This window comes from Schistocerca nitens, chromosome 8, assembly GCF_023898315.1.
Source record: "Schistocerca nitens isolate TAMUIC-IGC-003100 chromosome 8, iqSchNite1.1, whole genome shotgun sequence".
NCBI classification, from domain to species: Eukaryota; Metazoa; Arthropoda; class Insecta; order Orthoptera; family Acrididae; genus Schistocerca; species Schistocerca nitens.
In genome coordinates, this window is record NC_064621.1 from 14904123 (window position 1) to 14919636 (window position 15514).

Below are 15514 nucleotides of genomic sequence, written 5' to 3' on the forward strand. Positions count from 1 at the left end.
AGTGTCAAGCATATCAGTGTGTTCACTCCAGGTATAAAGTATCGTTAGTAAACAAGTAGTGCCCTCCTGGCTAGCCTCGCTGTCTAACGCGCTGCTTCCCGGGCCGGAAGGCGTGCCGAAGTCCAGTGTACCGGCCAGCCTGTGGATCTGACTCGACGAATGCGGGCTGGTTCCCCTTATTCAGCCTCAGTTATACTATGTTGGCGATTGCTGCGCAAACACTGTCTCCACGTATGCGTACACCATCATTACTCTACCACGCAAACGTCTGGGGTAAACTCGTCTGGTATGAGACGTTCCCAGGGGGTGGGGGTCCATTGGGGGCCGAAGCGCACAATAACCTGGGTTCGATGGGGGGCGGCGATGGGGTGGGTGGACTGTTGTGGCCTGTTGTGGGGTTGTGAACCACTGAGGGTTACGGAAGGACGAAGCCTCTCGTCGTTTCTAGGTCCCTGGTTCAGTACACAATACACAGCACAAGTACTGCCCTGGGTCAAGACGTACAACCAAATGTGAATATGAAAAAGCTATTACAACTGAAGAGCGAAATACAGGTATATCCTCTACTGGTACAATGGGAACCGTTACAACAGCAAACTAGTCATTACAACTGAAAGACGAATACGCCCTCTACTGGATTACATGATGCTCCCAGGAAATTAGAGAAAAATATTTGTTTTGGTGTCCCGTGCAACCTCCCAGTGTTTGTCGGCTTAAATAATTTTCACATTGTATATGTACTGTCTTAGACAATAAAACTGACCGCCGGCCGGCCGCCACAGAGACTAAGTCCGAGTCATTCACTTAAGGTGGCCAATAAAACTGACCGCCCCTGACAACTCTAAGTCCGGCAATCTGTACAATCTGGCAACACTGTAAGATGCGGAAGTGTCAGGAGGAAGTGTTATCTACTTCCGAGACGTTATGGGACTATACGAGCCCGTTGTCTAGTGGCAAGCGTCGTGCGTCCAACTGTATTTTTTTTTTTACCACAGTCGGTCTAAAGTTATGAGTCTGACTGAACATCGAAGATAATTCGCTTAACATTCTACCCACCAGCAATGACAAGTATTCCAGAAACAATTCCGCAGGATAGCTCGTGGCTGCGCCGCTATCATAACAGCTTACGCTTGAGCGTTTCCTCGCGCTGCAGCGGCTACCGGCCACCGGCCAGATGCCACCCGCCGCCTGAAATCCGGCACCGCCCAGGTGAACGCGTCGCAACGCTGTCAGTGTGTGTCTCAACTGTCATTTTCGAATTTGAAGTTCTAGTTATTATCTGGCAGTTAAGCAATGGATTTTGCAAACTTGAAAATCATGAACTACACTTCAGCAATGTAAAATTGAGTCGCAAGTGGAAATAGGTGTAACATCTGCAACACAACGTTTACTTTTGGTATAACAGAGAGGTGAATGCAGAGGAGGCTGCTAGAAAGATTTGAATTGTGTGTGGAGCGAGTGCTTTTTGGAAAAATACGCCAGAAAAAGATATTCTTGTTTCAACAAAGATCGTTCTGGCATGAATGATTTTCCACATTAAGGAAGTCTCGACTACTGATATATGTGATAGATTACCATTTTACCATCATGCGACATTTGCATTCAACAGGCAAAGTTCAGAATTCTGGTGTAGGAGTACTGCATGCTCTAATTCGAAACAACAAAAATCAACGGAGTGACTACTATTGAACGTCATCAGGTCGCTCATTGAGCATTCGTATGCAGTACTGTTACTGGTGACGTGTTATGATGCCTTTGTCGTTAACTTCCTAAGAAGAAATGAAAGGCTGAGCCCCTCCAAAAGACATAAACTCGAGCAAAGAGTAGTGTGAACATAATATTTTACATCTGATAGCTCCAATAGTGTGTTTTGGGCTACGAATTCTGCCCCAAGGGCTGTGTGCATCACAGCTGGAATTTGTTGCCAACAACTGAGACACCTTTCGGTCTCAGCGTAAGAAAATCGAGCAACACAACTACATCACATGTGCTACTGCATGATAACGCACTTCTTGATTTGAGAAACAAAACTATCCAGGAGACTGAAATTAAAGTCGTCTCTCAGGCACTTGTATTGATAGAGAAGTCCTCTCTCAAGCACTTGTCCCTCTCGTCATATAATCGTAAAGTTTTACCTTTCCCGCTCTGGATCGATCAACCGTCAACGCAATTCATTTCTAGACGAAAATACTCTTAAAACTACTCTGGTATAATGATATCGTTGGAACCAGTAGGTTTCTACTGGCGTAGAATTTGTAAACAACTTTAGCATTGTCAGATCGTTTTAGATATCGAGAAAGAGAATTCTTCTGCTGATTAATTTCTCTTTGATGATTATTGTTGCGTTTAGTAAACTAATGGAAAATCCAATTAAAATATTCACTGTACTAATACAGCTTAAATTCAGCTTACTACAGAAACATCACGACGCCAGACTATCTTAATAAAGCATTAAGTATCTGTAAGACGATTGAGCCTATTTTAACACGAATTAGTAGGACATTACCGACTTTTGACTTCGAAAAGATCTCTATTTACTTCATTTCCTGTATCATTCGCAATTATTATGAGAATGTGGCATTTCATTGATAAAATTATAAATTCACAACAACGAAAAATATGTCGTCATTATGAATTTGGCAGTACCGTAAGGTTTTCGCTCTGACACTAAGGGTTACTGAAAGTAGCAAGGCGCATTTTGCTCGAGCGTTGTCTTACGATTCCCTTATTGCGTTTGTATCTGCCTGCTTGTATCTCTGCAACAAAAGAATTAAAAATCTGGCTTTCAGCGAGTCTCGAAAGGCGAGCGAAAGAAGCTTGCACCTGGTAGCCAAACATGTTTCTTGGGTACAGGCTACTTCCTAAAGTGGGAAGACATTCTTTTGTGGTTGAATTGTTGGCAAATGTCAGTCAGGCGTGTGCAGTTGGTCTAAGCGTTTCGGTGTGTTGAATTTGTACCAATGATTTTTCTTCAGGTTTTTTCTGTCCCAAATAGAGAGTTGAAGTCTCCCATTAGTATTTTCACGTCATCTTGGTGAATTTTGCTCATAGTATTTTCGAGTGTATATCTTTTATAGGGGCTCTGAATGAGCATAGTCATAAGTCGATTGTTGATGGATGCGATTTCATTCATGCAAGAACGATCTTTGTTGAAACAAGAATGTATTTTTCTGGCGTATTTCTCCAAAAAGCACTCGCTCCACACACAATTCAAATCTTTCTAGCTGCCACCTCTGCATTCACCTCTCTGTTATACCAAAAGTAAACGTTGTGTTGCAGATGTTACACCTATTTCCACTTGCGACTCAATTTTACAATGCTTAAGTGTAGTTCATGATTTTCAAGTTTGCAAAATCCATTGCTTAACTGCCAGATGATAACTAGAACTTCAAATTCGAAAATGACAGTTGAGACACACACTGCCAGAACGATCTTTGTTGAAACAAGAATATCTTTTTCTGTCGTATTTTTCCCAAAAGCACTCGCTCCACACACAATTCAAATCTTTCTAGCTGCCTCCGCTGCATTCACCTCTCTGTTATACCAAAAGTAAACGTTGTGTTGCAGATGTTACACCTATTTCCACTTGCGACTCAATTTTACAATGTTTAACTGTAGTTCATGATTTTCAAGTTTGCAAAATCCATTGCTTAGCTGCCAGATGATAACTAGAACTTCAAATTCGAATATGACAGTTGAGACACACACTGACAGCGTCGCGACGCGTTCACCTGGGCGGCGCCGGATTTCAGGCGGCGGGTGGCATCTGGCCGGTGGCCGGTAGCCGCTGCAGCGCGAGGAAACGCTCGAGCGTAAGCTGTTATGATCGCGGCGCAGCCACGAGCTATCCTGCGGAATTGTTTCTGGAATACTTGTCATTGCTGGTGGGTAGAATGTTAAGCGAATTATCTTCGATGTTCAGTCAGACTCATAACTTTAGACCGACTGTGGTAATAAAAAAAACAGCTGGACGCGAACAGGCGACTATAAGTTTAGAACGCACGACGCTTGCCACTAGACCAAGGGCTCATATAGTCCCACAACGTCTCGGAAGTAGATAACACTTCCTCCTGACACTTCCACATCTTACAGTGTTGCCAGATTGTGCAGATTGCCGGACTTGTCAGGGGCGGTCAGCTTTATTGGCCACCTTAAGTGAATGACTCGGACTTAGTCTCTGTGGCGGCCGGCCGGCGGCCAGTTTTACTAGCTAAGACTGTACACAGTGTTTGGCGTACTGTTCTTAATATCTGTTCTCCCTAGTTCTGAATCGGTGGAAGTTGAATAACATCGGAACGTTAAGCGTTTTGTGTCCATACATTGCCAGCTAGGGCTGGGCAAACGATACTCGTACTCTAACGGCTCCGAGATTTGCCGATATGTTGTTCGAACAATAACATGGAGTGACTTACTATTCGCAAGTGCAAGAAATATGCGGGAAACTTCTAAGCAGCCAGAACAAGCTATCGCTTTGCATGAATTCTACTTTTACGAGGGGCACGTGAGGAAGCAGCATTAAATCATCTTCCCTACGTATGCGGTATAAACTCATGGTGGATTTGAATAAACTTACAACAAGACTTCTCACGCAGTGTTCATGCGACGCCATTCCTTAAACTGTATTATTTAATGCTAGGCAGAGCAGTAAATAAATCATTTTAAACATCTGCGAAGCAACGGGACAAACAACGGGACTGTCTGGTTGGAAGTGTGTTTCGTAAAATTATTTTCTCAAGCAGCAATGGTATCTCAGACTTATGTCCACAGCGTCCCCTGAAATTTGTCCAAGATGGGGCAAAATTCTCAAACTGTCATTTTTTTGTGTAACTTATACAGGGTGTTACAAAACATGTTATGTGGACATGTGTCAGGAAACGCTTAATTTACATGTTAGATCTCATTTTAGTTTCGTCAGTATGTACTGTACTTCCTCGATTCAACGTGATCAAATTGTAAATTTTCACAATCAACATGCGTGGGCTGACGAGAATCCGCACGCAATTGTGCAATCACGTCATCAACACAGATTTTCTGTGAACGTTTGGGCAGGCATTGTTGATGATGTTTTGATTGGGCGTCACGTTCTTCCACCTACGCTCAATGGAGCACTTTATCATGATTTCATACGGGATACTCTACCTGTGCTGCTAGAACATGTGCCTTTACAAGTACGACACAACATGTGGTTCATGCACGATGGAGCTCCTGCACATTTCAGTCGAAGTGTTCGTACGCTTCTCAACAACAGATTCGGTGACCGATGGTTTGGTAGAGGCGGACCAATTCCATGGCCTCCACGCTCTCCTGACCTCAACCCTCTTGACTTTCATTTATGGGGGCATTTTAAAGCTCTTGTCTACGCAACCCCGGTACCAAATGTAGAGACTCTTCGTACTCGTAATGTGGACGGCTGTGATACAATACGCCATTCTCCAGGGCTGCATCAGCGCATCAGGGATTCCATGCGACGGAGGGTGAATGCATGTATCCTCGCTAACGGAGGACATTTTGAGCATTTCCTGTAACAAAGTGTTTGAAGTCACGCTGGTACGTTCTGTTGCTGTGTGTTTCCATTCCATGATTAATGTGATTTGAAGAGAAGTAATAAAATGAGCTCTAACATGGAAAGTAAGCGTTTCCGGACACATGTCCACATTGTTGTTGTTGTTGTGGTCTTCAGTCCTGAGACTGGTTTGATGCAGCTCTCCATGCTACTCTATCCTGTGCAAGCTTCTTCATCTCCCAGTACCTACTGCAACCTACATCCTTCTGAATCTGCTTAGTGTATTCATCTCTTGGTCTCCCTCTACGATTTTTACCCTCCACGCTGCCCTCCAATGCTAAATTTGTGATCCCTTGATGACTCAAAACATGTCCTACCAACCGATCCCTTCTTCTAGTCAAGTTGTGCCACAAACTTCTCCTCTCCCCAATCCTATCCAACACCACCTCATTAGTTATGTGATCTACCCACCTAATCTTCAGCATTCTTCTGTAGCACCACAATTAGAAAGCTTCTATTCTCTTCTTGTCCAAACTAGTTATCGTCCATGTTTCACTTCCGTACATGGCTACACTCCATACAAATACTGTGACAAACGACTTCCTGACACTTAAATATATATTCGATGTTAACAACTTTCTCTTCTTCAGAAACGCTTTCCTTGCCATTGCCAGCCAACATTTTATATCCTCTCTACTTCGACCATCATCAGTTATTTTGCTCCCCAAATAGCAAAACTCCTTTACTACTTTAAGTGTCTCATTTCCTAATCTAATTCCCTCAGCATCACCCGATTTAATTTGACTACATTCCATTATCCTCGTTTTGCTTTTGTTGATGTTCATCTTATATCATCCTTTCAAGACACTGTCCATTCCGTTCAACTGCTCTTCCAAGTCCTTTGCTGTCTCTGACAGAATTCCAATGTCATCGGCGAACCTCAAAGTTTTTACTTCTTCTCCATAAATTTTAATACCTACTCCGAATTTTTCTTTTGCTTCCTTTACTGCTTGCTCAATTTACAGATTGAATAACACCAGGGAGAGGCTACAACCCTGTCTCACTCCTTTCCCAACCACTGCTTCCCTTTCATGCCCCTCGACTCTTATAACTGCCATCTGGTTTCTGTACAAATTGTAAATAGCCTTTCGCTCCCTGTATTTTACCCCTGCCACCTTCAGAATTTGAAAGAGAGTATTCCAGTTAACGTTGTCAAAAGCTTTCTCTAAGTCTACAAATGCTAGAAACGTAGGTTTGCCTTTTCTTAACCTTTCTTCTAAGATAAGTCGTAAGGTTAGTATTGCCTCACGTGTTCCAACATTTCTACGGAATCCAAACTGATCTTCCCCGAGGTCCGCTTCTACCAGTTTTTACATTCGTCTGTAAAGAATTCGCGTTAGTATTTTGCAGCTGTGACTTATTAAACTGATAGTTCCGTAATTTTCACATCTGTCAACACCTGCTTCCTTTGGGATAGGAATTATTATATTCTTCTTGAAGTCTGATGACATTTCGCCTGTCTCATACATCTTGCTCACCAGATGGTGGAGTTTCGTCAGGACTGGCTCTCCCAAGGCCGTCAGTAGTTCTAATGGAATGTTGTCTACTCCCGGGGCCTTGTTTCGACTCAGGTCTTTCAGTGCTCTGTCAAACTCTTCACGCAGTATCTTATCTCCCATTTCGTCTTCATCTACATCCTCTTCCATTTCCATAAGCACATCGCCCTTCTATAAACCCTCTATATACTTCTTCCACCTTTCTGCCTTCCCTTCTTTGCTTAGAACTGGGTTTCCATCTGTGTTCTTGATATTCATACAAGTGGTTCTCTTCTCTCCAAAGGTCTCTTTAATTTTCCTGTAGGCAGTATCTATCTTACCCCTAGTGAGACAAGACTCTACATCCTTACATTTGTCCTCTAGCCATCCCTGCTTAGCCATTTTGCACTTCCTGTCGATCTCGTTTTTGAGACGTTTGTATTCCTTTTTGCCTGTTTCATTTACTGCATTTTTATATTTTCTCCTTTCATCAATTAAATTCAATATTTCTTCTGTTACCCAAGGATTTCTATTAGCCCACGTCTTTTTACCTACTTGATCGTCTGCTGCGTTCACTATTTCATCCCTCAGAGCTACCCATTCTTCTTCTACTGTATTTCTTTCCCCCATTCCTGTCAATTGTTCCCTTATGCTCTCCATGAAACTCTCTACAACCTCTGGTTCTTTCAGTTTATCCAGGTCCCAACTCCTTAAATTCCCACCTTTTTGCAGTTTCTTCAGTTTCAATCTGCAGTTCATAACCAATAGATTGTGGTCAGAGTCAACATCTGCCCCTGGAAATGTCTTAAAATTTAAAACCTGATTCCTATATCTCTGTCTTACCATTATATAATCTATCTGATACCTTTTAGTATCTTCAGGATTCTTCCAGGTATACAACCTTCTTTTATGATTCTTGAACAAAGTGTTAGCTATGATTAAGTCATGCTCTGTGCAAAATTCTACAAGGCGGCTTCCTCTTTCATTTCTTCCCCCCAATCCATATTCTCCTACTATGTTTCCTTCTCTCCCTTTTCCTACTGACGATTTCCAGTCACCCATGACTATTAAATTTTCGTCTCTCTTCACTACCTGAATAATTTCTTTTATCTCGTCATACATTTCATCTATTTCTTCATCATCTGCAGAGCTAGTTGGCATATAAACTTGTACTACTGTAGTAGGCATGGGCTTTGTGTCTATCTTGGCCACAATAATGCGTTCACTATGCTGTTTGTAGTAGCTAACCCGCACTCCTATTTTTTTATTCATTATTAAACCTACTCCTGCATTACCCCTATTTGATTTTGTATTTATAACCCTGTGTTCACCTGACCAAAAGTCTTGTTCCTCCTGCCACCGAACTTCACTAATTCCCACTATATCTAACTTTAACCTATCCATTTCAGTTTTTAAATTTTCTAACCGACCTTGCCGTTGGTGGGGAGGCTTGCGTGCCTCAACGATACAGATAGCCGTACCGTAGGTCCAACCACAACACAGGGGTATCTGTTGAGAGGCCAGACAAACGTATGGTTCCTGAAGAGGGGCAGCAGCCTTTTCAGTAGTTGCAGGGGCAACAGTCTGGATGATGGACTGATCTGGCCTTGTAACAACAACCAAAAAGGCCTTGCTGTGCTGGTACTGCGAACGGCTGAAAGCAAGGGGAAACTACAGCCGTAATTTTTCCCGAGGGCATGCAGCTTTACTGTATGGTTAAATGCTGATGGCGTCCTGTTGGTTAAAATATTCCGGAGGTAAAATAGTCCCCCATTCGGATCTCCGGGCGGGGACTACTCAGGAGGACGTCGTTATCAGGAGAAAGAAAACTAGCGTTCTACGGATCGGAGCGTGGAATGTCAGATCCCTTAATCGGGCAGGTAGGTTTGAAAATTTAAAAAGGGAAATGGATAGGTTAAAGTTAGATATAGTGAGAATTAGTGAAGTTCGGTGGCAGGAGGAACAAGACATCTGGTCAGGTGAATACAGGGTTATAAATACAAAATCAAATAGGGGTAATGCAGGAGTAGGTTTAATAATGAATAAAAAATAGGAGTGCGTGTAAGCTACTACAAACAGCATAGTGAACTTATTATAGTGGCCAAGATAGACTCGAAGCCCATGCCTACTACAGTAGTACAAATTTATATGCCAACTAGCTCTGCAGATGACGAAGAAATTTATGAAATGTATGATGAGATGAAAGAAATTATTCAGGTAGTGAAGGGAGACGAAAAGTTAATAGTCAAGGGTGACTGGAATTATAGCGTAGGAAAAGGGAAAGAAAGAAAAATAGTAGGTGAATATGGATTGGGGGTAAGTAATGAAAGAGAAAGCCGTCTGGAAGAATTTTGCACAGAGCATAACTTAATCATAGCTAACACTTGGTTCAAGAATCACAAAAGAAGGTTGTATACATGGAAGAATCCAGGAGGTACTAAAAGGTATCAGATAGATTATATAATCGTAAGACAGAGACTTATGAACCAGGTTTTAAATTGTAAGACATTTCTAGGGGAAGATGTTGACTCTGACCACAATCTATTGGTTATGAACTGTAGATTAAAACTGAAGAAACTGCAAAAAGGTGGGAATTTAAGGAGATGGGACCTGGATAAACTGAAAGAACCAGAGGTTGTACAGAGTTTCAAAGAGAGCATAAGGGAACAATTGACAGGAATGGGGGAAAGAAATACAGTAGAAAAAGAATGGGTAGCTCTGAGGGATGAAATAGTGAAGGCAGCAGACGATCAAGTAGGTAAAAAGACGCGGGCTAATAGAAATCCTTGGGTAACAGAAGAAATATTGAATTTAATTGATGAAAGGAGAAAATATAAAAATGCAGTAAATGAAGCAGGCAAAAAGGAATACAAACGTCTCAAAAATGAGATCGACAGGAAGTGCAAAATGGCTAAGCAGGCATGGCTAGAGGACAAATGTAAGGATGTAGAGGCTATCTCACTAGGGGTAAGATAGATACTGCCTACAGGAAAATTAAAGAGACCTTTGGAGAATTGAGAGCCACTTGTATGAATATCAAGAGCTCAGATGGAAACCCAGTTCTAAGCAAAGAAGGGAAAGCAGAAAGGTGGAAGGAGTATATAGAGGGTCTATACAAGGGCGATGTACTTGACGACAATATTATGGAAATGGAAGAGGGTGTAGATGAAGATGAAATGGGAGATACGATACTGCGTGAAGAGTTTGACAGAGCACTGAAAGACCTGAGTCGAAACAAGGCCCCGGGAGTAGACAACATTCCATTAGAACTATTGACGGCCTTGGGAGAGTCAGTCCTGACAAAACTCTACCATCTGGTGAGCAAGATGTATGAGACAGGCGAAATACCCTCAGACTTCAAGAAGAATATAATAATTCCTATCCCAAAGAAAGCTGGTGTTGACAGATGTGAAAATTACCGAACTATCAGTTTAATAAGTCACAGCTGCAAAATACTAACGCGAATTCTTTACAGACGAATGGAAAAACTTGTAGAAGCCGACCTCGGGGAAGATCAGTTTGGATTCCGTAGAAATGTTGGAACACGTGAGGCAATACTGACCCTACGAGTTATCTTAGAAGAAAGATTAAGGAAAGACAAACCTACGTTTCTAGCATTTGTAGACTTAGAGAAAGCTTTTGACATTGTTAACTGGAATACTCTCTTTCAAATGCTGAAGGTGGTAGGGGTAAAATACAGGGAGCGAAAGGCTATTTACAATTTGTACAGAAACCAGATGGCAGTTATAAGAGTCGAGGGGCATGAAAGGGAAGCAGTGGTTGGGAAGGGAGTGGGACAGGGTTGTAGCCTCTCCCCGATGTTATTCAATCTGTATATTGAGCAAGCAGTAAAGGAAACAAAAGAAAAATTCGGAGTGGGTATTAAAATCCAGGGAGAAGAAATAAAATCTTTGAGGTTCGCCGATGACATTGGAATTCTGTCAGAAACGGCAAAGGACTTGGAAGATCAGTTGAACGGAATGGACAGTGTCTTGAAAGGATGATATAAGATGAACATCAACAAAAGCAAAACGAGGATAATGGAATGTAGTCAAATTAAATCGGGTGATGCTGAGGGAATTAGATTAGGAAATGAGACACTTAAAGTAGTAAAGGAGTTTTGCTATTTGGGGAGCAAAATAACTGATGATGGTCGAAGTAGAGAGGATATAAAATGTTGGCTGGCAATGGCAAGGAAAGCGTTTCTGAAGAAGAGAAAGTTGTTAACATCGAATATATATTTAAGTGTCAGGAAGTCGTTTGTCACAGTATTTGTATGGAGTGTAGCCATGTACGGAAGTGAAACATGGACGATAAATAGTTTGGACAAGAAGAGAATAGAAGCTTTCGAAATGTGGTGCTACAGAAGAATGTTGAAGATTAGGTGGGTAGATCACGTAACTAATGAGGAGGTATTGAATAGGATTGGGGAGAAGAGAAGTTTGTGGCACAACCTGACTAGAAGAAGGGATCGGTTGGTAGGACATGTTCTGAGGCATCAAGGGATCACAAATTTAGCATTGTAGGGCAGCGTGGAGGGTAAAAATCGTAGAGACCAAGAGATGGATACACTAAGCAGATTCAGAAGGATGTAGGTTGCAGTAGGTACTGGGAGATGAAGAAGCTTGCACAGGATAGAGTAGCATGGAGAGCTGCATCAAACCAGTCTCAGGACTGAAGACCACAACAACAACATGTGATTAAATACAGCGTGTTGGACGCGTTAATAAATAATAGTCACAAAATGTACTTTTATTCAGATAGTAATTATAAAATGGTTCAAATGGCTCTGAGCACTATGGGACTCAACTGCTGAGGTCAAAAGTCCCTAGAACTTAGAACTACTTAAACCTAACTAACCTAAGAACAACACACACATCCATGCCCGAGGCAGGATTCGAATCTGCGTCCGTAGCGGTCGCGCGGTTCCAGACTGTAGCGCCAGAACTGCTCGGCCACCAGCGGCCGGCTACTAATTATATTAGCTTAAAAAAGAAAATTAAAAATCTCAAACTGGAAACAGAATTGAAAAAGTACTGTTGAGTATCTACAGAAATAATCGGCAAAACCAAAATATATTACTGCTCCTCGAAGTGTAGGTAAGGAAAATAATTTTTTAAAAGACGCTAATTCAGCTTTGATGCCATCCATAATGCTTTCTTTGCCGACAGAGCTTCACGTCTGATCATTTTAATGATTTTATTGCATTATTTTCATGTCTTCTGTTTTTTATATCGACTGACGCGTTCTTGTTTGTGTTTTAGTTGTTTGTGTAAAGTGCATCCCAGAAGTACTCTCACATTAGCATACAGAACTGACTATTACCGGCCTACCACATACGATTGAACCAACACAGTCCTTAGCCTCCGCAGCTTGACAACATATTCTGCAACCATTTCACAAATGCAGAAATAGTAACTCTATGTCTACATGTAGCATTGTATAGTGTAGAAATCGTTGATGTGTGACCTTCTCGAGAGAACATCTTTTCGCCATTGCAATTATATCTTTTTTTCTCTTTTTAAGTTCATGAAATGACAAATTCGTTTCCAGAATGTTGAATCTGCATTCAGAAAAATGTAGCTTATATTTGCACATGTACAGTATAACATCACTTTTTTTCAGGTCCTGCTTCAATTCCTGTGCCGTGAAAATTAGTATGTCGTCTCAGGAGACCGTCATTGTCCTTGTTTGTTGTGACAAATGTTACATTGCTGCTGTGGTTAAGTTGTGCACTGGAGGGAAGGGACGTGCTTCTGGAATTTAGGTATGGATATAGGCCTGCCACATTACAGCCACGTTTATTCACAGCTGGCGGGAAGCAGTGGGGTGTTCTTTGTCTCGGCTACTCGCCAGCTGGACATATTACCCGCATCCAATGGGCATCCAAGCTTCAGGCGTCGACCGCTCCAACACGATAGCTCAGGTGCTTGCAAGCCAGACACCGACCGCGCTCGCATCACTGTTAGTAAACTTTCCGGAGAACAGCTACACAGGCAGATTTGTTGTCCACGGAATCTCTGCCACGACCGCGGCGCGGCGCGGCAATCGAGGGCGCTATTTTCCTCCGCAATGTCATAAGCCCAGAAGCAGGTTGCGCCGTATCCGCAAACCGTGACAGTACTTATGCTGGCGCACAACCACGGAACGGCAGTTTGGTATCGGTTATTGAACCAGTCGACGTGGGAGATCTCTGGGCTGCAGCGGTTCCTCAGTCAGAGCCTCTGTGAAGCGTCCAACAGTTTCGACGCGCCCCTTGGACTGAACTGCAGCCAGCTAGGCAACCGAGGATCGCCGCCACTGCAGTCAGGAAAAACTGCCAGCAGTCTTCGTCTTGGCCTCTCGACGCTCGGAGCGTCACATACTTTGGTTTCTCAACTCAGTTACTGTGATTGTTTTGGTAGAAGTACAGGGTGGTCCTTCGGACTTTTTGCCATTTTTGTGAAATAGTTATTCCTCTAGAAAACTATCCGGTTATCCGATCAGAAGCGTGTACTCACAACAAGAAGTAATTCTTATTTTCAATTGTTCAGCCCTTCTTCTCTGTCGTCACGAAAGAACTGTCAAGATGATTGATGTTAGTCTTAGTTAAATTCTTGGTCTCTAGCTTATTGATCCTGAAAAGAACAAAGATTATAGTTTAACGTCTCGTCCCATCGACATCGAGATCATTAGAGACGGAGCACAAGCTCGGAATATTTCAAGGATGGGGAAGGAAATCGGTCGTGCCCTTTCAAAGGAACCATCCTGGCGTGTGTGTGTGTGTGTGTGTGTGTGTGTGTGTGTGCGTGAATTCCTAAGGGAGCAAACTGCTGAGGTCATCGGCCCCTAGACTTACACACTACTTAAACTGACTTACACACACAGCCATGCCCGAGGGAGGACTCGAGCCTCCGGCGGGAGGGCCCGCGCACTCCGTGACATGGCGCCCGTGACCGCGCGGCCATTCCGCGCGACCATCCTGGGTTTACTCATTCTGGTGTGTGGCCTCTACGAGCATATCAGGGTGTCATGGCAGTTGGTTTTGGCCTCTGCATTGGTTGTCGAACCAGACCGTTTCTGCAACTCGATAAAGGCAGTATTAGCAAGCGACAGAGGAAATGTTGGAGACGCTAGTTTGAGAATGTTACGTCTGATGCTGAGCCCAGAAAAGGGCATAACCGAAGCCGTGAACAGCGCGACAACCAAATGTTGATGTTGCGGCTGTTGCATTCACAATATTTCCATTCGCGCTCCCCAATACTAAGTCTACTGTTTCGTAGTTTCACAGTATACCTTTTCCAAAATGAGTCAGAATTTTGAAATAAGAGATAACTCTATACCCTAAATTCCAGGAGAAGCCAAATGACACCTTTTAACCTCATCTCCAACCCCATCCTTCCGGACGCCTATACTTGTGCTTCAGACCCCTTTTTTTTGTCCATTACGTTTGATGTCCTCTTTTCTTTTCGTCATTGAAAAGTCGTGTACCACAATGTAGAGGCGACAGACGTGTAAATTTAGATGATTATTTTTAAAAGCAACTAAACGTATTTATGCTAATTGCTTAAGTATTTTACCCAGGAGCTGATAATGGTGCTCAAACATATTTCATTTGAGGGAAACATTTTCGCCTATGATTATTGGCTCTGTCTCGAATCACTTCGATTATAATTTCGACCAGCTTCGATTCCATAAGGAACTGTTGTGCACAGTTACCTAGAATATAAGGGAGAAGACACACACAGCAATCAGTCGCAATGCTGTTAGTTTTTATTACTCTTGCATATCTAGATTTCGGCTATAAGTAGCTATCTTCAGTTCTTTTGAGTTGCAGTCCAACATACTCGCGGCAGTAGATGCCACCATACGATTGCAATTCAAATGCACTGAAGATGGCCACTTATAGCCGAAATATAGATATGCAGGAGTAATAAAAACTAATGACATTGCGATTGATTGCTGTATGCCTATCCTTCCTTAAATTTTCGACAGAATGATCATTTTGAAAGAGACGATTTCGTGCTGAAGTACATTTTAAAACATTTAAGTATGTTCTGGCATGCTTAAGAACTTATGATGATTTCTAAGTAAACTAACAGAAAAAGGCGAAAATGTCCTACAAATGACTATGAAACAGTCGTAAGAGGAAAAAAAATGCATTTGGCTATTAAGATGATTTTAGCAAATGAGAAGATGAGAACATAATTTTTGAACACATAAAGTAACAAAGACAATCAGTCCAAAAACGCAGATTGTTATTACTGTTATGGTACGGTAACACGCTTCAATACAAGTCCATTAGACTAGCATCATTGGTGAGGCGTCACTGCAGTTGATGACAGACGCTTCTTTCTCTCTGGGTTCTCGTATCGTTTCCACACGTCACGAATGGAGACATTACTATAAATGTAAGCTGCAGAAAGCTGAGTAAATCGCAAAGTGATTAACTGAAAACAAAACTACTTTATTGATTCAATATGACGTGTTTCGGCGC

At 42.4% G+C, this 15514-nt stretch overlaps 1 protein-coding gene across 1 annotated transcript in view; it reads right to left on the reverse strand.

Annotated features, from left to right (window-relative positions):
• Nucleotides 1-13567: 13567 nt before the first annotated feature.
• The window catches only part of LOC126199063 (uncharacterized), a 157090-nt gene continuing 155143 nt past the window's right edge, over nucleotides 13568-15514 (reverse strand). Inside the window, exon 8 of the mRNA XM_049935776.1 lies at nucleotides 13568-13655. Coding sequence (XP_049791733.1) covers nucleotides 13568-13655 — 88 coding nt within the window. The remainder of the gene's footprint in view (nucleotides 13656-15514) is intronic.